The sequence below is a fragment of the Drosophila montana genome, unplaced genomic scaffold (assembly GCF_035044405.1).
Source record: "Drosophila montana isolate Dmon_TW-CO22-7 unplaced genomic scaffold, ASM3504440v1 contig_1264_1, whole genome shotgun sequence".
NCBI classification, from domain to species: Eukaryota; Metazoa; Arthropoda; class Insecta; order Diptera; family Drosophilidae; genus Drosophila; species Drosophila montana.
Window position 1 is genome coordinate 537,200 of NW_026996243.1, and position 24,513 is coordinate 561,712.

Below are 24,513 nucleotides of genomic sequence, written 5' to 3' on the forward strand. Positions count from 1 at the left end.
ATTCGTTTTTTAAGTGTATGCGAAGGCGGCAAAAGAAATCGCAAAATGAACTGTGATTTCACCTGTTGAATGTATTGCACCTGAACTCACTCACATGCGAACACACGTACACTATGCAGCCTCACACGCCCGCATATTACCATGGGAACAACCGAGTTTTGCCCAGTCCTGACTCTTGGCTCAATGTCTCTGTTTGTTAAATTCCCTTTGGCATGGCAGCTTTTTTTGTTGTTGATGTTGTTATTGTCGTTGAACGTACTACGCAAAAACTTGATGTTCTATCGGATACCTCGCAATTAAAAATTTAATCTATATGACAAGCGCCTGTTCGATAAGTATACGCGAGGTAAAAAAGCTTGTATTGGCCAACAATTTCGTAACCCCGTTCTAGGTGTGTGTGTGTATGTACTGGCTAAGGAGAAATTTAAAGAAAAGCTCCCTGCTTATACGAAGTCTTAGAAGCACGAGCACACAGGACAAGGACATGTTGTCCTTGCAGCGTTTATGCCATTGTTGCTGTTGCTGTTTTTGTTATTGTTATTATTGCTTTTACCAACCATTCACTACAAATCTACATATAAAGATACATACGCACACGCACACACTTACACACACGCACACACTCACATAATGTACCCACTGTTTATCTTGTTGTTAAGTTTCCACCTTTGTCTCTCTCTCTCTCTCTTTCTCCTCTCTCCATCCGACTTTTTTCCACTGTAAGTATATAAATGTGTTTTTTTCTTTCTGTGTTTACTTTGAAATTTTAACTTGCCATTGTTGTTGTTATTGTTGCCACTTTTACTTGTTGGCCTTTTGACTTGGCTCTTGTGGCACACACTCACACGCCCACCCTTACACATCCATCGATAAGTGTGCTTGGCCATATTTTGAAATCAACTCGCACAGCCCAACATCCGATATTTTGGACATGCTATCAAGCTAGCCATAAATACTTTTAGCACTTTAAATTTCCAACTCAATTTTCAACAAACATCACACACACACATATACACATTCCCAACGCATATGCACAAAATATATTATATAATTTAATGATGAAAATGTTATTTAAAGCTCTCGATAGTAACTATTTGAATGCCATTTGGAAGTGGGAGTGGATATTTTTGTTCGTTTTCAGTTCGGTCTTAGGTTTCGAGTGGCTGACATGATACCAATTACACCCAGAGCAAGCCAATTCCTCTTACTTTTCCAATTGTATATGTGTTGTTGTGAACAACAAAGTTTTGAAAAGGGTAACGAAAGCAGCAGCTGAGTTATTGGGGCCAGGCACTTAAAAGTACCGCTAAAGTAAAAGCATATCGAATTCTGTTCGTTTCAATATGTTAATCAATAAGCTTACAATGCTATGTGATCCTTAACGCTTTGGGATTAAATAAGATTTGATATGACAGCGATAGCTTCGAAATTACATTGATTTTAAAATCTCTTATTTTATGGGGGACATATGCTTGCATATGTAAAAACATAAGGGCTTTTATAAGTATATTGAAGACACTCTTATATTTTAATTATCTTAATTACTATCCGACTTTGTCAATACCAGGTTAATAGATAAAGTGCTCTTTATTAATTATCAATTGAATGCTGAGGCAAACTATTTAAAAGTTATATTTTTTTAATCTATTTTATTGAGTTAAAAAAGCTTAAAGTAGCAGTGATCTAGTTTAACTATTAAGGGGTAAAGCTATTTTAAAAACGTTGAGTTCAATAATTCTGTTGTGATACAATTAACAGATTTTCATAATACAAATAGAGATTTTCCTTTTATAAAATAAATCTTTCCAATTGTGGCATATATCCTATCATTATAATGGATGTTCTTCAATCATGAGGCTAGCATAATATAAATAATGTTAAAGCCCAATTTCAAAGGCGGGCACTTAATAGCATACACAACTTCCGGTAATGCCTGAAATTAGCGGTAAATGACTCAACTTCCGTTGGCCATTTGCCAGACGGACAACAAATGAAAATGGTTCCGTTAAGCAGCGCCCATAAAGGGCTCTGTGCGAGGGTGATTTCGGTTCGTTTACCTATTTTGCAGGACTTAGCTTGTGGTCCGTAGTGCAACTGGTACCCCTTATCTTCTTATTTTCCGCTTTAGTCCTGTGTTGTCTCTGGTCCGTTGTTTGTTCGCTGTCCTCTCACTTATCTGTGCGTGCTTCTGTGTGTGCGTGTGCTTAAGTGTGTGTATGAGTGCCTCCTGAAAATTAACTTCATTGACGTTTGACTGCTGTTCTGCTTGTTGTTTGACTCGTCCTCTGACTTCTCTCCACCCACACAGACCACTTACAAGACCCAGAAATACACACTCTGATTGGGTTCCAACTTTGGGGTTTAATGGAAGCTGATAACACTTTGGGAAAATATTCAGATAACTAAAGTTTATAAATAATAACTAAACAATCATTAATTACAGAAAGAAAATAAAAAATTTAAATTATATTCTGTTTGGGTTTTATTGGGGAATAGTACAAAAAACTTCAAAGTGAAATTGCATAGAAGGCAGGAGAATTACACAAAGATTACACAGAATCTATATCCATTCTCTTAATATATAATACTAGCGGGTATAACCCGGCCATGCCCGTGGCACGAATAAAATAAATTTTCCCAAAAAACTTTGAAAATGATTTTGAAACTGATCGGACGGTAAACAAAAAACTTTCATGCAAACGTTTTCAGCTAATTAAGCACTGTTGCGATTGGAATTTCCCAAATCGCTGAAACACGTATACATTAAGTCCCTATGTAGAGCTTTGAAAATAAGTTTGATGCAAATCGGACAAAACATAAAATTTCATTAAAAAAATTCTATGAATCGCGCTTTCCAGCGAGGAAGCTTTGATTTTGCGAAAAATGTGAAACACGCCTCAAATGATTTTTCATATAGATCCTTGGATATGAATTTGAGCGCGAAATTTCACCCACCAAATCTTTGGCCCCCATTTCCACCAAGGAAGATGGATTTTTCGAAAAGCGTGAAACACCGCACAAATGAATTTGAACAAAGATCTTTGAAAAAGAGTTCAAAGCCGATCGGATGGTAACCAAGAAAGTTTCCTACAAACGTTTTTCGGGATTTTTCCACACTTGCGGGTGGAATTTCCCGAAACCCCGTCTTAACGTGCATACAAACGCTTTTCGCGATTTTTCCACACTTGCGGGTGGAATATCCCGAAACCCCGTCTTAACGGGGTAACTGCAGTAAAAATTTCAGCTTCCTAGCTCTTACGGTTTGGGCTGTGCGTTGATCACCAATCAGTCAGTCAGTCATTCAGCGAGTCAGTCAGTCAGTTTAAAAGTTGACGATTCTTTAATATGTATATTGATCAATTGATTTGAACATAAAAACTCATGTATTTTCGTAAAAAAAATTAGATCTTAATATTGTACCACAGGAATATACAACATATGTATATCGATACCTGGATTTTTTTTAACCTTTCCATAACATTAAAACTTAATTAAGTGTCATAAAGTGTGAAATTTTACTTTGATTAAGAAAGATGATAATTAAACAATTATTAAATTAAACTCAAAATTAGATTAAAACGTGAATTTGCTCAAGATTACGTCTTAAATGACCTAATCAAGGAAGATGGTGACATTCTAACTTTGTTTTGTGGATGAAGCGTTGGGGCCATGCTTAAGGGGAATACGGCCATGATTATACGTAGGAAAATCCACACATACGCATACATATCTTACACACACACACATATACATACACAGTCACACTTACATTGTTTTGAGCTTGAAAATGCCTTATATTGCACAAATAATATGTAATTGTAATTCTAAATGTTTGCAGAAGAACTCTATGGCCACCCTGAGACCGGGGCCCACAACGGAGCTGCTGCGCTTTGGCGCATTCGAGTAGAGGCTGAACTCAAGCTCGTCCTTGCCGCAGGCAATTATCATGTATTGACAATAATACGCATTGCTCTTAAACTGCTATGCTAAACGCTGCTAATTGTATACATTTATGGCAAGCGCTTTGTGCCATTTATGAAAACCAAAGCTAAATTATTAGTAAAACAATCAATCAAAGAAATTCTTTGCTGTTTCGCAAATTGACGGTTAAATTAAAGCGATGTCGTGCTTACCGACATTTTGTCGCCAGTTAGTGCTGAGTTTTTGTTTTAGTTTGGAATTTTGTTCTTCTTGTTTTTTTTTATTTTATTTTGTTAAGCTCGTGAGGCAGAACATCAAAATGTAATTTACCACAAATGTTGCAAAAACATCAATTATCCCTAATGGACTGTGAACGTGAAATTAACGTTTATAATTATGTGACAGAGTCGCCAAAAGCGGCCACTGTCGCGACGCTTGGTGGTGCGCAACAAAACCGAAGCTTTTGACCTATCTAATACCCTGTAACATAGACGTATTCCAAGGGTATAAGCCTATCGTACCTATTCCAGTCATAATTTCTTTCATGTACGTAGCTATTGTATATCTCGGTATCACAAATCTCAAACATTTGTAATTAATTGCAGTCGGAAGCCCAGGTACAAAATGCTTTTGTAGCATTAACAGATGTAGTGATAATGCGACAAAATTTGTCCAAGGTATCTCATGGGATAAGGACAGGATAGCTTAATAGTCGGCATAAGCTGTACTATTTTAATTTTTTGTTGTAAAATGTCAGTAATGTCCAAAACTTTCACAGTTTTCATTGTCCCGAATGGATGGCAGCTGCCCGAACGTCTGGCAGTTTGATCCTTGGGTGTATCCCGACTGGTGGCAAATAGAGTATTAAGCAATAAATTATAAGAAAAGGGCGTAGCAGTGACTAATTCCAGAGCGAAAAAAAAGCATTTTACGGACCCAAGAGTTGAGTGAACTTTGACCGTAGCACGCCTATTTTTGAGAGCTAGGCACGCCCTTCAGATAATACTGTAGCTATGTTGTGAGTAATGAATCTGAAAAGAAGTAAAAGTCGAGAAATCGCGTGTCCATTCTATATGTAAGTTTATTAGGTTAAGAAATGAGAATTCGATACTTAAACAAAGAAATGGTGCATATATATGTATATTTTTATAAAGTTTTATTTAAAAGTAATTATCAAAAGTTGTGTTGCACGAATGCCTGAGTTCAAGTGCCTGAGGTAGAAATTCAAATCAAAAGCTAGTTACAGCAGTTAATCAAATTGTGGCAACGCCCAAGGACCGGCAAATCGTTTCGTATGCGTAATAAAAGTCGTTTACAAGCAAAGAGGATATTAGAATGTGCCACAATTGCTGTCAGCTTGTAATTGAATTGAAGGTCCAATCTGTCTTGAAAAGAAGCAAATTGCAACGTGCGATTCCTAAGGAATAGACAAAAACCACACAATTCGGAATGCAGCTCGATGGGACTCACACACACATGCAAACAACAGACAAGTAACCACATGGCCATTATGCCTGCTCAAGATGATAATGAACATTCAACAGAATGATGATAAAGCTTTTACCGTTTTTTTTTTTTTTGTTACTTGTTGGTGTTTGAGGAACGTTCCCACTGAATACCAGAAATCGAAATTTGTGGGCCAGAAATGTTGCAGCTAATATTCGGAAATTGTATTTTTGTGTTGTGTGGAACAAGCCCCAACCTGCTCCGAACCTACCTGGCTACGGCTGAGGCTGCTGCTGCTGCTGTTGCTGCCGTTTGCAAAAAACACATTTCTTTTATTGTGTTGCATTGCTTTCTCTTTTGTTTTATTTTTGCTGCTCTTGTTCTTGTTGTTACTTTTATTGTTGTTGTTGTTTTTCAATCATGCATTTCGCTTTGACTTTTACTGCACCCGAAAAAAAAGCACCGCAGTGCACATAAAAACTGAAAGCAAACCCGCAACATTTTCAAATTGTTGTCAATGTTGTTGTCATTGTTGTTGTCATTGTTGTTGTCATTGTTGTCTTGAACATCTTTGTTGCCGCTGTTGCGATGCTTTAAGGCAAATTGTTTTATACCTACACACACAGACACTAGCAAACACATACACACACACACACACACACACACACACAGAGAGAAACAAATTTCAACACTGCCTGTAAGCTGTATGCAAAGTGCTAAAATCGGAATTTAACTACAAAATTCTTATATTACCTATCTCTCTCCGTCTGTCTATTTTGCTCGCACAGTGTCATGTTGCCGCCGCTATGGTGGCCGCCTCAACATCCTTTGGCTACCACTCCGTCAATCAGCTGGACCGCACCCTGATGTGACGTCAGCCGAGCAGCTGCAGCACTTGCAGTGGCAGCAGCAACTGCGGCGGCGGGGTTGGCGCCGGCGTCGCCCGCAACTCTCATCAATATCATTCATCGGCGGCACCCACGCCTTCGTCCTCGCAGCGCTCTTGCACGCGCTGCCAGAGCTTTCACCGGCATCATCATCGCGCCAGGCGCCGCAGCTCAGGCATGCAGCTGCGGGGCGACTACAGCTCGACGTCGGCGGTGAACAGTGCAGCTAAAACTATTGTGACGATTACGGCGCCACCAGCAGCGGCAGCCTCAGTCAGCACATTGCATCTCGGCAGTGGCAGTGGCAGACCCTCATCGGTGTCCACGCTTACGCTCGCTTCGGTGCCGCGCACGCTCTTGCTAGAGGCCTCTATTGGTGGCGGTGGGATGAAAGGTGAATCCGTCAGTGCGGCCAATACTCCAATTACGCCAGCCATGAAACATACCAGCTTTGCGCTGACGCCCAACGCCATAGGACCATCGGGCTCATCGGGCTCGAGTCATCATGTATCGTTTATGCCCATGCCGCTGCCACTGCCCATGATGGGCATCAAGCGTTTGCGCAACTCCAACTCATCGCTCGACGCTACGGCCGTGGCCAGCAGCTCGGCGCCTTCCCTGATAGAGGCTGCGGAGTCGCCGACTGAGGTGCAGCATGCAGCGCTTGAACTGCGCCAGAGCGTGCAGAGTCAGATCACAACGCTGGAGGATGTGGACGATGTGCATGATAGCGATGAAAACAGCGACAGCGAGAGCGTAGGTCTGGCCCTGGTGCAGACAACGCCACAGCTGGAGAGTCAGGCGGGCATGGTGTCGAGTTCTTCAAGCGCTTCGGTTAAGTAAACTCTCCCAAAGCACTCAACCATATTAGTGATTAGTGCATTGATATTTATATTGGTCCAATAACTTGACGACCTGAATGTCTCTTATTGGACCAGTATTTGTATTTATATATTCATATAAGTAGTTACAATTAGACGTCATATCTTAGATCTTCCATCAATAGATTATATCCCCTAAGTTATTTATGTCATGCATCCTGTAAATGTCAACCCATCTTTGAATTATATTTAACTGAAAGCTACGTCTTCAACCTGTCCACGTACCTGACACTCCTCCCTTACTCTCTTTTCCCTCTCTTTAAGTAATGCTCCTCTAATGAGTATTTAAACTTAACTTAAAAGTTAATAACAAGTTTATGAAGTTATTTGTTTTTCCTAATTCCAACTATATAATATTACGGGTGCAAAAGAATTTAAACCTAACTTAGCCTCATAATAATATGATCAATTAAATAGCAAAAGGCTTCAAGAAACTATTCCAAATAAACAATATGTCAAGTTATTCCAAATTGTAGTATTTCTGTGCGCAGCCCGTTTTCTTTCGCATCTAATCAAGTTTAACTTGACTTGAAGTTAAATGTCGCTTGAGTATATCATGCTCTCAACGAAATTGTGAATGTGGGGCATCGTCAAATTTATTAACGACATTTCTCAAATAAATATACATTTGCCTATTATGATGTTGTCGACAACACTACGAGTGCGTTTGATTGTATGCTACTTTTTGACAGACAGTTTTGTAAACAAATAAAATTTGACAAGCTAAGCACCCTTCAACTTGCACAGAAACGAAAGAAAACGGGGCATTGAAATTCTGTTTAAGATTATTAAAAACAGAACATGATTAGGTGAAGCAACAGAAAACACAGAAACCGAGCTCACCTAGTGCAAAGGCTCACAAAGGGTATTTCTTTTTTATCACATGGAGCTGGGACTTTGCACTTTTTGTGAAAGTACCCAAATTATTGTTTGAACAATAGCTATAAGTTAATGTTAAATTCACAAAAAATACAATAAGCTATGTAAGGTCGAAGATATTATAAGTTTATCTGTATGGCTAAGCTGCTTAAAGTCTTAAGATCATAATTTAATAAACTGTTTATACAGTTTGAAACTAGCCGTAAGTTACTTATATTTTTATACTTTTCAGTTGGCAGTTATGAAACAGCGTAAATTTTCTAAACTGGTAGCACAGGCATACTATGTTAACACTGGATACAACACCAATAGTTAAATATCTAAAAATGTGGCATGTCATAAGCTCTTAAGCTGTTCACAGCACAATTATACACATTATAATAGCATAAATAAGAACCTATATAATACATTATTGGGTTAGGATTAGGCTCATAAAATGCTCAGCTAATCAAACCGTTTTTCTAATACAACAATGAAAAACTGAAAAACTAATAATAATAATGAAAAGTGCATCATAATGCATTCTGACAGACATAACAGAAACTCGCATAAGAAAATAATTAAAGTGGAAAAAACACAATCATGCTCATTGTTTAGAAAACAAACAAATCTGGAGAGAAGGAAGGATATATAAACCAAAATGATAACAAATGGCAATTATTAATATTCAATATGTATAGCACATAAGCTCATAGAGTAATTTGTATGTATGTGTGTGCGTTCCAAAAATAGCGTTAAGTATAAACTTAAACATGTAGCTGTATATCTTATGTATGTGTATATGTGTGTGTAGTTAGCCATTTAAGTGCTTTCACATAGAGAAGGGGAAACAAACCGAGCAAAAGCGGCAGGAAGAATTTACAATTTACAATTTACTTGGAGCCAATCCACTAGAAACTTATTTAAATACATAAAACTGTTTGCCCCGACTGACTGATTGGCGATCAAAGCAAAGCCTAACCCTTAAAAGCTGGAAAGCTAAAATTTTGTGAGGCGGTTCGCAACATTTCACACGCAAGTGTGGAAAATCGGTGGAAAATGTTGTGAAATTCTTTGTTCATCATCCGATAGGCTTCAAACTCATTTTCGAAGATCCTTGTCTGTGAGGAAAGTCAACTCCTCCTGTGTGAAAAATGTGGGTCAAAGTTTATATAAATGATAGAATAATATTAGGCAAGAAGCACATATACATATATAGGTCGACACCTAAATAGTAAAATGGGCGGAAAGCTTTGATTGCAACGTTTTGTTTTTCATTGGGTCGCCCTACAACTCATTTTTAAATATAAATATAAAGTTAAATAATCCTGAAGCTTGGAGTTAAAGGTAGTACGGGGGATTCAACTTTCCAACGAGCGGGAAATGGTTCAAATAGTGATGATGATAGGAATAGCGAACAGAACTTAAAGCACAAAACTTGACCCGCCAGGCATATAATTGAAAAATCCAACCATAAAGTTAAGCAACAAAACAGATTTGTATTCCATATATATGTAATTACGACTACGTTTGTATGTATTATATATGTGTAACTATGTGTATTAAGATTAAAACATACTGAAACAGTAACTCGGGCCTGACCTCACATTATTTAAATTTCAGCTGGTCGAGCATCCAAAGCGTTATTTTTTTTACGTCTAAATGCAAACTTTTGGTGGCTTGCAGCACGCTAAACAACACTTTATGTTTGTGATGGACACGCAACAAGAAGATACACACACAAGGGTGAAGATTGCAACGAGGGGCAGAGGCCAAACTACAGACATAAAGTTTACAGTTTTCAGTTAACATTCTGGTGTCTTTCCTGGGTGGTTGGGTGAGGGCAAGCAATAGAGTTGGAATTGCAAGTGCCACAAGCCACTCAGGGGTTGCATTGTGCAGCTGTCGCTCAAGCAGACACTCAGTCCGTCAGCCAGTCAGTCTGTCGGTGCGAGGAGATGTGTGGGTTGGGGTCCAAGATGAATGCAGTCAGCAAAGCGCGAAATGCAAGCAACGCATCTAAAACAACTGGTAACAGCCAAGCGCAAACTGCAAGCAGCTGCCGGAATTTCCTGCCATGTTGAGCTTCATAAAGTTTAAGCTGAGTGCGTGCCCCACCGAAAATTGGATCGTTTGGCTAACATTGTGGGGACAAATCGCGCAACGTGCATCAAATAACTAATGAGAAAATAAGCCAGAAAACAACCACCAACCAAAACCTACGCAACACAACGCACTAATGACCCACAAAAGCGACTAAAGTTAAAGCAGTTTGGTCCGAAAGAACACTATGCAACTACACAACCAAATAAATTAAAAACCTAAACCTCTTTTTAGCTTATAAACTGGAAACTACAGTACCTCACATATTTATAAGTTGCTAAAGCTTCCCGTCTTTTAGTATTCTAATATTACGCTGCGCAGCAAGTTTGTTGCATAGTGTAGCAGTGGTTACACATCAGCAGTTGCCACCACAACGACACACACACACACACACATACACACACACACAGAGAATGACTGCCTGGGCATTGTCCTTGTTGTAATCAGCCAAATAACGACTGTCAAAATGGCGGATAAGCGCAGAACTAATAAAAAAGAAACGTTGCATAGCGCAGGGGGCTATCAAATCGCAAACTGCACAGATCTTAAGCTTATGCGACTGGTGGCGGGGCAAGGGAGGATTAGGAGCAAAACTTTGGAGTGAGCAACTTATCACCCAAACGGAATTTGAAGCAGCGTTAAACCCTCGAAAACATTTTATTTGCTTGCTGGTAATTTTGTTTCCCTTTGCTGCTAGTTCTTTACAGTTTCTCGCTTTCTCGATTCTCTATTCTCTGTATCCCTATTTTTTGTTTTCCTAGCTTCTCTTGTTGGGTTGGTTAATGAACCGAAATGCGTGTGCTTCCCTGGGTCCTGGTGTTGGCATTGGACGGGTTCGCTGCGCTTTTTCAGCTGCTCAGCGAATTTGTTTGCCAATATATAAGGCCAGAGCAATCATTGTCCTGATGACTTTGTTGGTGGCCCCAACCAAATGCGCGGGCGTAATTCTCTAGTCCCTTGGGGCATGGCAAGTGTGTGTGTCTGTGTGTGTGTGTGTGTGATAGTTGTGTGTGTGAAGGGATTTCGGTTATTCGGTTGTTATGATTATTGCGTGTGGCTTGTTCAGTATGTTAGTGTGACTTTCTGTGTGAGGGCGTGTGTGTGTGTAGTTTATCATAGCAGTACACACACACATGTATATACAAAATATCAGATAGTTCTATTTCGCCAGTCCATAATGTGTTTAATTACACATATAAATCGCATTTGCTAGTTATCTGGCTAAAAGGATAATTTGTATAGAGATTTTTTAAAATTTTGCAATACATTTTACCAGAGCTTCCCAAGATAAGCTATAGTCAGCATTCGCTTATATTTAGTCAATAAACCTAACCCGTTATTAGAACTGCGTCTAAAGAATTTGAGCCCGAACCCCTATTGTTCAGTTGCCTGAAGGAGTCGCCCTTCTAAATAGCTCATCTACCGAAAACGGGCCCATTTTGCTTTAATTTAATTATGTTTATGCCATTTATCTTCTCAATTTTGCCCGTAGGTGGCATGAATATGTTTTTGACAGTTCCCCTGGCTGATGTTGCAGGCATTTGCTTAAGTCTCACATAATTGAAATAGGTTCAAATTGCTCTCATAAGCCTCAATCATTTTGCTCCAATCCTGCTTATTATTATAAATGTGCTCTAGTAGTCAGCGAAGCGAAATAAAGATAATTTTCATTTAAAAAGTTTTATTTCTTGTTTGTTTTTTATTGTTTTCAATTAGGGCGCATGCTGTTTTTTTTATATTTAGGAATACGGCATTATACTATGGCACTGTGGTGCAAAGGTAAATAAATTAAATGCTGGCAAGATTCAAAATTTTACAATAACGAAATTGTAAAAAGTTAAATGCCTTTAGGTAAGTATTATTTATAGTAGCTTTTAGAAATACATTCTTTAAAATTAAATTGCGTAGCAAATATATATATATATATATACATATATATTTACTTTTCCAAAGGACAAAATATTACATTGCACTATAGATAAAAAACTAAATTTATACTTGCCATTGGCAATCCAAAAACGGAAAAATGCCATAACGAAGTTTTAAATTAATTTAAAAAAATTCAATATTTGATTTATAATCTTTTTATTTTCGTTTTGTTAACCCGTACATAAAAGGCGTACATGAAAATGCTGTTAGAGTCCTCAAATGGAAGAAGCTCAATCAAATTGAATATGCATGTAACTAAAGTGGGCAGAGCGCTTGGTACTGGAACATTGGTTCCCTTTAGGGCCGTTTAAGAGACGTTAATTAAATCAATATAGCTCGTTTTAAACAATTTCGAGTTGGCAAAGCACATAAAAATGCTAAATAAATTGATGAACTGCGGCGAATGCGCAAACACAAAAGGCTGGCAAAGGAGTTATTGTCCTTGTCATAAAAGGAAGGCATGCTGTAAAAATCTATCGACCCGTTCATTGAGGCCAGGAGGAGTGAGCACGAAAGATGATGTTGGTGAACCCACAAAGCGGCACTTGCACTTGGCTCTTGCTCTGGGGAAGCGGGCCTAAATTGTATAAATATAAACGACATTAAAGCGCGTCTGGAAATAAAACAAACAGCAAGTCGAACTCAATGAACTGTGTGGAGGCCGCTCTGTGTTGCAACTCCTCCCTGACGCTAGCCGCCTGCTATCTCGAAGTCTGGTTGGCATTAAGTTGCCATTGCCAGGATGCTGTTGACTGCTGCCTTCTGCCTGTTACTGCTCATTGCCTCGGCTCGTTGGGCCAATTGAGGCGCAGCCGGTTTGTGTGCTTTCTGCCGATTTTCCATATCTGTACACAATATATACAACGCGCTGCTATTTTCGTTGGATGCCTTCAGAATTTCTATTATGCCCAGGAACCTTGGCTTATATTTAACAATTTATAAATATAAGCATCCACCTCAATGTTATTAGAAGCCATTCGAATGATTACCAAACGGCACAGCACGGCAACATGTATACATGAAAGTGAAAGAATAACATAAGGAAGAACTTTTTGAAATTACTGAAGAATACATACCCTAACAGTATGGTTGACTAAGTTCCAAATACTTTTATTTTTGCAATAAAAACTTAACCAAATAGAAGACAGTTTTGTTTTTTATTTATAAATTGATCTTCATATATAAGACTGACTGACTGATTATTGAAGCTATACGAGCTAGGAAGCTGAAAATGTGCGTTGTTCTTCACAAGGGGGTTTCAAAAAATTTCACCTGCAACTGTGAAAAATATGCGGAAAACGTGTGAATAAAAAGTTTAAGATCGCCATCCTATTCGATTCAATATTATTTTCAAAGGTTCGTTCGATTGACTGAATATGTGTTCAGGTGATAATTGATTGTCAAGAATATGTGGAAGTCCGAAATACCCTTTCAGTAACATATTTATTCATAAATTCCAATACATTATGTTGGGGCATACAAAAACATTTTTGGTAATACGTCGGGGGCATCAGCCCTTGTATCAATATGTATAAAGTTGTTGACTTGTTATTGTTATGGGAGTTGGCCCTTTTTTGGGACTGCTGCGATGACAACACATTGTTCTGAATATCACGCACGCAATTTTCAATTGAAGCGTGAATTTTACTCTGCGTCAGTAAGCAATTCTCAAAGCTTCAAGCTGTTGATAGAGATATAAGGTTATAAAGTCTGGCCTGGCCAGTGGCAGCAGGTAGGGGAGATGAGGGGAGGATGAGGATTGCATCGGATGAGGCGTCGACGCAGCGAGCCAAATAAATGACATCAGTGGATTATCGCCAGCATCAGGACAAACACAAACATGTGCCATTTCCTTGCCTTCTGCAATATATAAAATTGAAAAAAAAAACCCCCAACAACAAAGCAGCAGATATGTGCGGGTGCGTGTGTGTGCGTGAGAGGCAGCTAAACAAAAGCATGAAATATCACGGGGCGCTGCTTGCCAAAGTGTCGACGTTTGGAGTGGGAGGGGCAACACGTAAATATGCGTTATCCTTGGGCTGACCTTGGCAGGGTGGAGACCCAGTCCTTTGCCTTTTGCCTCGACATTTTTTCCGTATTTTGTACTGAATAACTTCACGCACACACACATACACACAGGGGGAAGATACCCTTGTTCATGAGTGCAAGTACAAATTACAGGCTCATTCAGTTTGCCAAACGGCAGCAGGAGTAACGGCCAGAATCCAGCCAAAAGGACCACCCGCTGTTGCACTGGCCTCCCATGGTAATCACGTACATGTCCTGGTCCTGTGCCAGTAGCAGCAGCAGCAAAAAAAGCAACAACAACGGAAGCAAAGGGCAGCCGCAGCCTTAACAGCGACATTGACACTACCACTGGTGATTGTTGGGGTCGTTGTTGTTGTTGTTGTTGTTGCCGTAAAGCTCCCGGCTTTGACACTAAATTGCATGTCTTAACTTTAATGCTTTAATAAATCCGAGCCACGTCAAAACAAAAAAAAAACACAAAAACAAAAAAATATTAGAAATAATAAAAAATAAACACACACAAAGTAAGACTCGTTTGCAGGGCTTAGCAAATGGAATTCAATTAAATAAATTAAAGTGCATTTTAAATAAGCTATGTTGCAGTGTTATAAAATTAAATCAAATCACTTTTAAATGTCAAGAGTATTAAGAGCGCGAGCAGTAGCATCTAGGATTAAAAAGTAGAAGCGGGCAGGAAGGAAGGGGCGTGTAAATTGAGAACTTTTCCTTTTTACAATTTTGCAGACTGTCAATCTGCCCGCGTTGCAAAATCAAAGCAAAAGTTAAAACAATGAGAATTGAAAGTTAATGGGAATGGAAAATGGGGGAAATTTATTAGCTAAATACGGTACTGAGAACACATTAATAAAAAGTGCTATTGTTCAAAAGTTTGCTAGTCAATAAAAAAAGTTCATTTGCTTTCGGGTTAAAGTTGTGCGGTTCTGGCTTTCGAACTGTGGACGAGATTGGTTGCAGCAGCTACCCAACTTGACAAATGACATATCTGTGCAAACTCACACACGCACAAAACCCCTAGAGTCGGGACTCATTCTGTGGCATCAACAGCAATGAAAATAAACACACATAGAAGCCGTAAAATTAGAAACGGGTTAGATTTTGAAATGCTTCTTGAGCAATATTAAACAATTTAAATTAGAATTCAATACGCAAGTTACCAACGAAATGTATGCGAATACAATGATTACTTGTTGTAATAAGCATTGGTAAGTCGGCTCAAAAGCCAGGTTAAATGTTTATTAAATGAAAATAATTCACTTAAAGTTTTTCTGTATACTTTGAGCTATATCGTCTCGTTGCTGTGGACTTTTATGCCCAATTTGTTGTCTCCAATTTCGCTTATACTTTTGCATTGCCCATTGCATTGAAAATTTAACAATGTAAAAACTCAAATTTAAACCGAATTTGCTTTATTATTACAGATAACTTCTTGAAAAGATATTAAAACGGAATTTAAATTATATTCAGCTGGGTTCAATTATGCTAATACTTGAAGTATAATGACGAACTACTTTTAAACAATTAAATTTAGTGTTAAACAAAGTTTAAACATGAAACCTATTAAAGACCACAGAATATATTTACTTCTTTTGTAAAAAGTCATTATTTTCACAAATGCTTCAACCAGTTTTTTTTAAATACTTTCGAAATGATAAGCTGTCACACTTTTTAGTTGGAATGTAATATCGTTCAGTAGTTCAGGGGCTCCAATGTCGCAATCAACCAACTGTTGAGCTCGTCACTTTTTATAATAAATATTCTACTCGATTGCCGAATTTATGCTTACTGCACTGTGCACCATTAGGAGTGTATCCGTAATGAAGCTGACATGGCGACGACATATAAAGACGTTCCCACCCAGCGAAAAACTTTTGCTCCGAACGCAACAGAAAAACATTAAACATGCGCTGGGCATGAGCACTTTGCTTGGGGATGGCTAATTGAAATGCAGCCAGTTGTCTGCCAATGGGCGGGACTCGATAAGAAGGGAACCGAATACTCTGTGTAGCAGCTACTAATCAATTTAAAAGTTTGCACTGGGGCAAAAGTTTGTAGCATACTCTTGTCTACTTTCAAGTTTGCTGAACTAAATCTCGAGCCCTAGTTTAACGTTATGTACACGGCTAATAGGAAAACTGACATAGCTAAGGAAATTTGGGTTGGGTTGTTCGGTATCCGGCGTAGCCAGCGGATGAGACCCAGTAAAAATGTGATAGAACGTAAGAAAACAACAATATAAAACTCAGAGCAGACAACAAGCGGCGACAACACAACACAACAGAGCACAACAGTAGAACAACCGTAGAACAACGGAGCAGTTGTTCTGCATTTCCGTTTCCGCTTTAGGCTGCCGACATGGCGCGTATGTCGCGACATTAAAGTAGGCAAGCATGAAAATTGCATTGCCCTTGCTGTTGTTTCTATTGCTTATAATGAATCTATGTAATAGAATACTTTGTGGCATACTGAGGAGCAGCCACTACTAAACACGTTCATAAATTTTCAAATAAAAAAGTTTCGCGTTTGAAATATTCTGCAAAAGCAATTAGTTTGCCGCCCAGGGCCGCTGAGCATCGTATTGCAATTAACGTTACAAAAACGAGCACCAGAAAAACAATACAGACCCAAATGGGCAGCGCAGGCAACTGAAGATGGCTACTAGCCCATCAACCCGCCATCCAACTCAACCCAACAGTTAACTGAGCGAGATGAATTATGAGCCGGGCCGGGCATTGGACGCTTACGCCTAAAACATCTGCGGCCTTCAGGACACGAGCTGAATTCGCCTTGTTGATGTTTTGGCTCGTTTTGCAGTCGCATTATTGTTCAAAATCAATGCGGCTTAATTTTGAAGCCCAAGCAGTGTATTTAGCGCTGTGACGCTCCTTTATCAAATCAAGTGAAACAATGATAAAACGAACAAAACATAAACAAAACAACATAGTGGACATTAATATTCATGCCCAATTGCATTTGCCATTCAAATCCATAGACAATAACTCCTAATCAAGGCAGTAAAACAAACATAAATATTCGGTGGTTCGTTTCACGCTGCGCCGCTTGCTTCATAGTTTATGCAGCGGCCAATTTTTAGGGCTTGAGTATGCCGTCCAAATGCGTGCAAAAGCCGAGGCAAAAGAATCTATCACTAAAAATAAATTTGGGAGCGTATCCATAAAGTGAACAATGTTTATGTCTATTGCGTATCATCGCGTATCCAGCACTTATAATATTCGAGTTATGCTGAAGAAACCAAGTCTCAAAATCGATATTTCGAAAATGGGAGCAGATATCGAAAAATATGACTAACTCGTTTTCCCTTTGACAGACGAGAATATACATTTCAAATTTAAAGTCTCTAGATTTTAAAATTTCCGAGATCAAAGCGATCCCAGATACGGACATAGACAGATCGAACCAGATCGTCGTCGTGATTAAGAATATATGTATATATATCATTATCGGGTCAGACCTGCTTCTTTCTATCTATTACATACATTTTACATTTACGTTTTGGCGTTTTTTTACCCAACTATCCGATCTTGGGTTAAGAAAATAAATTTTAGGACCAAACGGGTTAGGTTTTCCCAATAATATTATTATACATTATATGATACAAATGACAAAATGAGCGTATTGAAGGAAATCCCATTAGCTATGGGAAATTTAAGTTTCATTAGAGCCTAAAGCTAGTTTATTGCATTTGCGTGTGCCGTGCTGCGAATGTTTATGTCTGTGTTTGCAATAGTGAAGTTAATCAAATTACATTTACATGGATTCATGTGAAAGTATCCGCATTTTCCGCTTAGCTCTAGTCTCTTTGGGAATGTTAATTATAAAACGCATGTTAAATTGATTCTAAAGTGCCATTGCCACAGTTTGAAGCCAATGCTGGGACCGCTGCGGCAAAATTGTTCTTTATGCGATTTCTCTGTTCGACTGTGAGAATCGCTCACTAAATGGAAACAGTGTATGTACTGTGTACAAACTATAAAGCCACAAACGAGCTATAAGTGCTATCAAAGAGCAGCCTCGTCACTTAGTGGATCATCGAAGCCAGTTTCAAATCAGAGGGCTCATAGCAGGAATGGAAGAGCACAGAAGAGTTTAATTAGCCCCAAGTGTAGTTGAAGTTGAACTTGAGCAGCCAACGGCACACTCCACAGGATAACATCTTCTGAATTTTAAATGGGCGGCAACTTAAACTGGCTACTACAACAAAAAGCAAGCGTTAAATGCCACGCAGACCCCGACCTGACTGTGCCCGCTGGTCATAAGTTTTTTATTTTCATTTATTTATGAGATAAACTTTTGATTTGTTATAGCCGAAGAGGTTGCGGGCATATCCTACTGAACCCCACACCCCCAGTAGTTACGCAAGCTGAAAATTTTATTACGCAAATAATATTTGGCAGGAGAAACAGTCCACGCCAAACAGCTGACTCCTGCTCACACGCCAATAAACTGAATATTAAATGCGATGTTTGGTTGTGGCCAACGACGGTTTCTTTTATTTCAACTGGGCGCATATATCTCGCTTCAACTTCTTAACAATCGTAACGCTTCAGTTAACAAACTTATAAAAAAAAACAAGAGCCATGTAGTCGAGTGGGCTCGACTACAAAATACCCTGTACTCCGCAGTCAATATAATATTTTGAACTTTAGCAGTACGCTTTGAATTATTCAAATCATAGAATACAACCCAATACGGCAAATCGGATGTCTCCCGCTTCAAGTAACTTTCAATTCTTTTGGGAATGTGGGGAGGTTTTTAAAGAGTGAAACACCAAATTTAATGTATATAGCTCAAGGCTCTAAATTGATATTTATCGACATTTTGGAAATGGTACGAGGTATCGATTAAAAATTTACCCCATTTGCGTATGGTTAATGAGAATATATACACACAGACGGGCAGATAGACGGACTGACAGACGGACATGGCTCAATTGACCCATCTTGTCGTCCTGCTGAAGAATAAATAAACCTTATCGGGTCGGAAATGCCTCCTTCTGCCTGTTACAAACATTAACACAAAAACAAATATACCCTTATTAACACACTTGCAATGGATACAGGCAACAAAAAAAAGTGCAAAATAAATATTGTGTGCGTGGCCACAATGACCGAATACCCTTGCACATATTAATTTTTCGATCTTATCCAAAACCTTACATACATGCGAAAAACTAGCATATGGAAGAACTCCATTTTCAAAACTTGCTCTACTATTTCTTTGTCCGTTCATTGTTATTGTAATCGGGTCCCCATACTACCCATAAGCTTAGCTTCTAGGCTGAACTACTTGTAAGAATCAGATATAGATGTCACTTGTCAATCTATATATAAAAGCTTGTCCTGACTGACTGACTGAATGCTGACTAATGCAAAGCCTATATAATAATAGCTACGAAGCTGAAAGGTTTACTCTTGCGTTAAGAGTTAACACCAAGACATAACAAATCTGTTTGTAATGGATTGGTAATTATTAGATTGCTTGGTGAACGGGAGTATGGTGAAGGCGTAGACGCTTGGCGGCACGAATTTCAAAATCAGTTTCTGTACCAGTTTCAACATTATTAATTTGACCCCGTGAATGATGGGTAATTTCATCTGCATGTGTAACATAAAAAACAACGAAGATGGGCGGGACGCACGCGAAGAAAGTTGCTTCAAAAAATGCTAGTGCTATATAAATCTGGTGAAATTTGCCTTTAAATCTAAAAATAAAGGTGACCTGGCGTTTCTAATTTAATAGACCCCGGTTTTTATAAAATTTTCAGTGGCATAATCTAAATTGTATTTACTTGATCACTTTTGTAAAGGCGTCTTCAAGACCCAAAAGCTCCAAGCTTTTATTCTGTTATACGTTACATTCTCGTAACAAAATTGTAATACCCACAAAAACAACACAAACACTTGAAATAAATTTTCGCGATATTTTTTATGGGGTGTGTGTAATAAATATAGCTTCAAAGTGACCAACATTAAATTATATGAAATTTAGTTATTTTACATATTGTATATGGTATGGGTAAAGTATCAAGCACGGCCAAGTAGACCTGCTCCCAGAGGTTATCAGTGCTCTGTTATCAAAAAAAAAACAAAAACGATTAATGCGTAGGAATACCTGCAGCTATGTATGACAGAATTTTAATATTTTCCATATTAAGTAACATGTCTAGTGATAATGCTTATCGGAGAAATTAGCAGAATTTAGACTAGCATATGAAATGTGTTATTTAAGTGCAGTGTGTAGGTGCAAATGTGTTTTCCAGTAATAGACGACATTTATACATATGCAACAATGATATTTTATGGCGCGAATCTGTCAATATTATGCGCACGCATGCAGGCCGTGGCACGAGATACGCGCCTATTCAAATAGTCCGGCCTATCGATGGACCGTAAACATCGTAAATCAGCAATCAGATTACTTGTAATTTTGTTCTTTGAGACATTGTAACGTTATGCTTCATTATTGTGCTTTATTCAGAATTAACTTGTTCCTTAAGGCGTTATATCAATTACATATACATTTTATAAAAAAAAACTTCAACAACAGACACTCATAATTTTGTAATATTGTCACCGGAGTTTCCGACATTTAAATGCCCCACTTTGGATATTATCGTAAATACAAATATGTATAAAGGTCTAAAATTAATAAGTTTCGTATTGTCCATGATTTGGTTCATCGTTCGGGGAGTTGTTTGGAATATGTAGTTTAAACTTTGAACCTATTAGCTAACAGTGTATAGAATTGCGGCTAATCTTTAACAACAACAAGGCCACACAGCTTGCTATAGTTGCAGGCCTCTCCCTATATTCCAGAGCCGCGCTTTTCCACGCCCAGCACGTACTTGTTGAAGGCATCGTTGAGCTGTTCCATTAGGATGAAGGTCAACACCGTGTGCGGGCCCAAGCGGAAGTAGTATGGCGTAAAACCCTTCCAAAGCGAGAAAATGCCCTCGTGACGTGCAACTCGGAGTAGCACATCCATTGTGCCCTTATACTCTGCTTTTCCGTCCACCATTTTCATGTTTTGGATGCGCGTCTTGGCAATGTCCAGCGGCATGGATGTTATCGTAGTTAGCAGTCCGCTCAGCATGCTGGCGAAAAAGTGTAGTTTGATGCCTTCGTCCATTTGTAGCGGCCCAGTACGGAAATAGCTTTTAAATTGGGAATAGCTGGCCAATTGGGTCATGTTCACCACCATGGCTCGACCTACGGTGGGCAAACAGCCGCGCCACAATGCTGTTACGCCCTCCTCGCGCGTTATACGCGCCAGAGCATTACCGACATTTTTGTAGTTGCGTCGCTCTTCCAGAGGCAGGCGTCCATCTGAGGTCATGCGAATTAGAGCCACCTCTGCTGGCGTGCCGATGAACGCACCACAGGCACCGGCTATAGTGCCCATGGCCATGCTGGCCAACACATTAGGATCGCGGTTGGTGCGAATTCGATATTCCTCGTTGAGGTAAGTGTACACACCCAGTCGGCCGGTGGTGTAAGTGGCTTGCCTAAGCAGCGCTGCTGAAAGGCCCTGGTATAATGCAAGAGGTCCCTCACGACTGATCACGGTCTGAATGCAGTGGAAGGAGTTGCGGAATTCTTTCTTACCACTACCGGCTCCGGCAATTTGCATTCTATTCTTGACAAGATCAAGTGGCTGTACGCACAGGGTTGCGCCCATGCCACTAGCACCTCCAATCAGATATTTTATACCCTTGGGCGGTGACTTCTTCTTGCTGGGCTCTTTTTCTGACATATTGACTGCGAATTTTCCGTTCACTTGCCGATTACACAACACAAAATGACTTGATTAAATGCACTGCGTCGCCAGTTTCTGTGGGCTCAGTTGCTTCCAGTTTTCAGATTCCAGTTGCACTTTTCGATGCCGTTGCAGCCGCCAACGTTGTTTTGATTTTAGCTCCCTTGACGATATTATTGTTAGGAATGTTAAAAAAAATCTAAAAAATGTTCTGCACACGCCAGCCTTACACAAATTAATATTGAATTTTTGCTTGCGGCCAGAGCGAGCAGCTGATAATGGCGGCGGGTGGCTACATACGGACACTTCCTCGTTTTATTTTTGCTTTTACTCGCTGCTAGCAGCTGCTTTCTCTCTGCCTCTTTGAATGTGAATCAATGTCACGGACGTGCGTGTTTCGTCAGTGTACTCCTATTTTTAGGCGCCACTTTTTGGTTGTTTCACGTGTTGCACTATTGCCTGCCCCAAATTGCAATTAGTTGTGCGACGAAACACAACACAAATTATATAGTCGCAATTGCAATTGAAAAGAGAAAATACCACTGTACAACAATAACAATTCGCAGTTCTGTGCAGTTGCTGCTCAGCTGATGACGTGTACAGCGACGGCGCGAGAGTAAAACAGGGTTGTCAACAACCTGTGCAGTCGACGACAGTCCATTTGTAATATATATGTATAGGCTATTATTAATTTCACCAAATGCAGCAAGGGTAACTTTGAACTTGTATATTTACAGTTATTTTTAAAAATTATCTCGAAAATATGTTCAATACAATATATTTCGATAGCAAAAAAAGTACGTGTAGTGCACGTCGAAACTGCTGACAACTCTTCGACAACCGTAGCTCGCTTTCTGACTCTCTGTGGCTCTCCCACTGGTCAAGACGGTGTTGTTAAACACTGCACAGCTGTGCCGTTTACTCAAAACATTTGCTGTCCCAACCATTTAACAGCCTAAGAGCGCACAACTTATTAAGATATACATACCTTCATAATTGGTAAAACATAACGTAGCTGCTATGTAATTACCCTGTTTATACATATGTTATTTACACATGGATGCATACATACGTATATTCTCTTTGTCTGTTGTCGATATTCAGGCAATCGTTACCGGCTTCTTATCGGGCTGCGCAATAAAAGTGTTTGCCAAAATTTTATCGTAATTGTTCTAATCAACTATGTAATCTAAACATGTAGATACTGAATCGAGTAATGATATTTTTGATTCTCTATACAATTTGTTGCTAATTGAACGTGCTCAGCTGTTTTCGTTTACAGCCCAACAACATTTTTAACGATTTTGTATGTACATATGAACAAGTGTAAATGTATAATTGAATGTAAAAGGCATATACAAGTTTTTTTTATGCATTAAGCAAAAAATACCCTCGCCACGTAGATGTACATATGTACATGTGTGATATACATGTGCATATATAAACTGATATATTAAAACGTACTAACAGTAAATACTAAGGTTGATAGAAAACTAAGAAGGTGATTTTACGTTTAAAGTATTATACTTTACCAATTTATGAGTATTTCACACGGCAGACGGACGGAACTGCCGAACCGACTTTCCACAAAGCTTTTCTGCATTTTGTGCACAAAGTATAACAACATTTAACAACATCACTACATAGAGCATGTTAATAGTTCTTTGACTAGTGGTAAAAAGTATCGTATTCCACTTCTCAGCTCGTCTAGTTTTAATTAATATTAATGTTATATGACTAGCTATTATTCTTAATTATGCTTAAGATTTTAGATACATAACTATTTTCCATCCATTTCTGGCCCGTGAAAAATTTAAATCTACCCGCACCATCTTGAACTTCATGTCTATTCCCACCTCCAATGAATTTTCTTATGGATTTTTACATACATAACTTGAGCCATTTAACCTTTGGCACGCATTTATCATCCAAGAATAGTAGATATTGCGAAAAGTATGAGCCGCGTCTCAAACGAATTTTCACACCGATCTCTATTAAATAATAGATAGAAAACATTTTTAAGCCGATCGGATGATACACAAAAAACTTCAATGCAAGTCCGTCAACTTACCACAGTCGCGAATTGAATTTCCAAAATCGCTGAAACACGTATTCATTATGTTCTTATGCGGGGTTTTAAAATTTAGTTTCAAGCAAATCGAATATAACTTTAAACATCGCTCAAAAATCATTGAATCCCATTTTTTACAGAGAAAGTTTAGATTATGCGGAAAGTGCGCAAAAAGCCTCAAACGAATTTTTATAAAGATCTTTGATCATGCCTTTTAATACCAAGGAGGAATGTATCTTCCGATAAGTGTGAAATAAAGGGTAAGTGAATTGGAACAAAGATCTTTGAAAATGGGTTCGAGGCCGATCGGGTGGTAAACAGAAAGTTTTATACAAACGCTTTCGCGATTTTTCGCGATTTGCGTGTGGAATTTCCCAAAACTGTCTATCCTTGCACCTCCATTACATAAGGAACTACAGGGTACATCTTTTTTTTTTTGGTATTCATTATGCAATGATTATGTAAAGGATATTAAAGTGATTTTACATATAGTATATTCATTTGTTTTTCATATTATGAAACTTTCAAAAAAAATAATTAAATAAAATGCAATCTTCTTGCGAAGTACTTCTAAATCTTTTTTAAAAATCATTTG

General features: G+C 38.7%; 2 protein-coding genes across 2 annotated transcripts in view; one reads left to right on the top strand and one right to left on the bottom strand.

The window, feature by feature from the left end:
- The window catches only part of Dop1R2 (dopamine receptor 2), a 34,387-nt gene extending 24,840 nt beyond the window's left edge, over nucleotides 1–9,547 (top strand). The window contains 1 exon segment of the mRNA XM_064680337.1: nucleotides 6,156–9,547. Coding sequence (XP_064536407.1) covers nucleotides 6,156–7,097 — 942 coding nt within the window. The 3' untranslated portion in view covers nucleotides 7,098–9,547.
- A 10,994-nt stretch (nucleotides 9,548–20,541) lies between these two features.
- Nucleotides 20,542–22,412, bottom strand: LOC135426593 (mitochondrial 2-oxoglutarate/malate carrier protein). Its single transcript, XM_064679764.1, has one exon. The coding sequence runs from the start codon at nucleotides 21,842–21,844 to the stop codon at nucleotides 20,897–20,899; it is 948 nt and encodes a 315-aa protein (XP_064535834.1). The 5' UTR covers nucleotides 21,845–22,412; the 3' UTR covers nucleotides 20,542–20,896.
- Nucleotides 22,413–24,513: the final 2,101 nt, after the last annotated feature.

Excerpts from the sequence above, each read along its gene's own strand:
- LOC135426593 (XM_064679764.1), bottom strand. The coding sequence starts at position 21,844 with ATGTCAGAAAAAGAGCCCAGCAAGAAGAAGTCACCGCCCAAGGGTATA.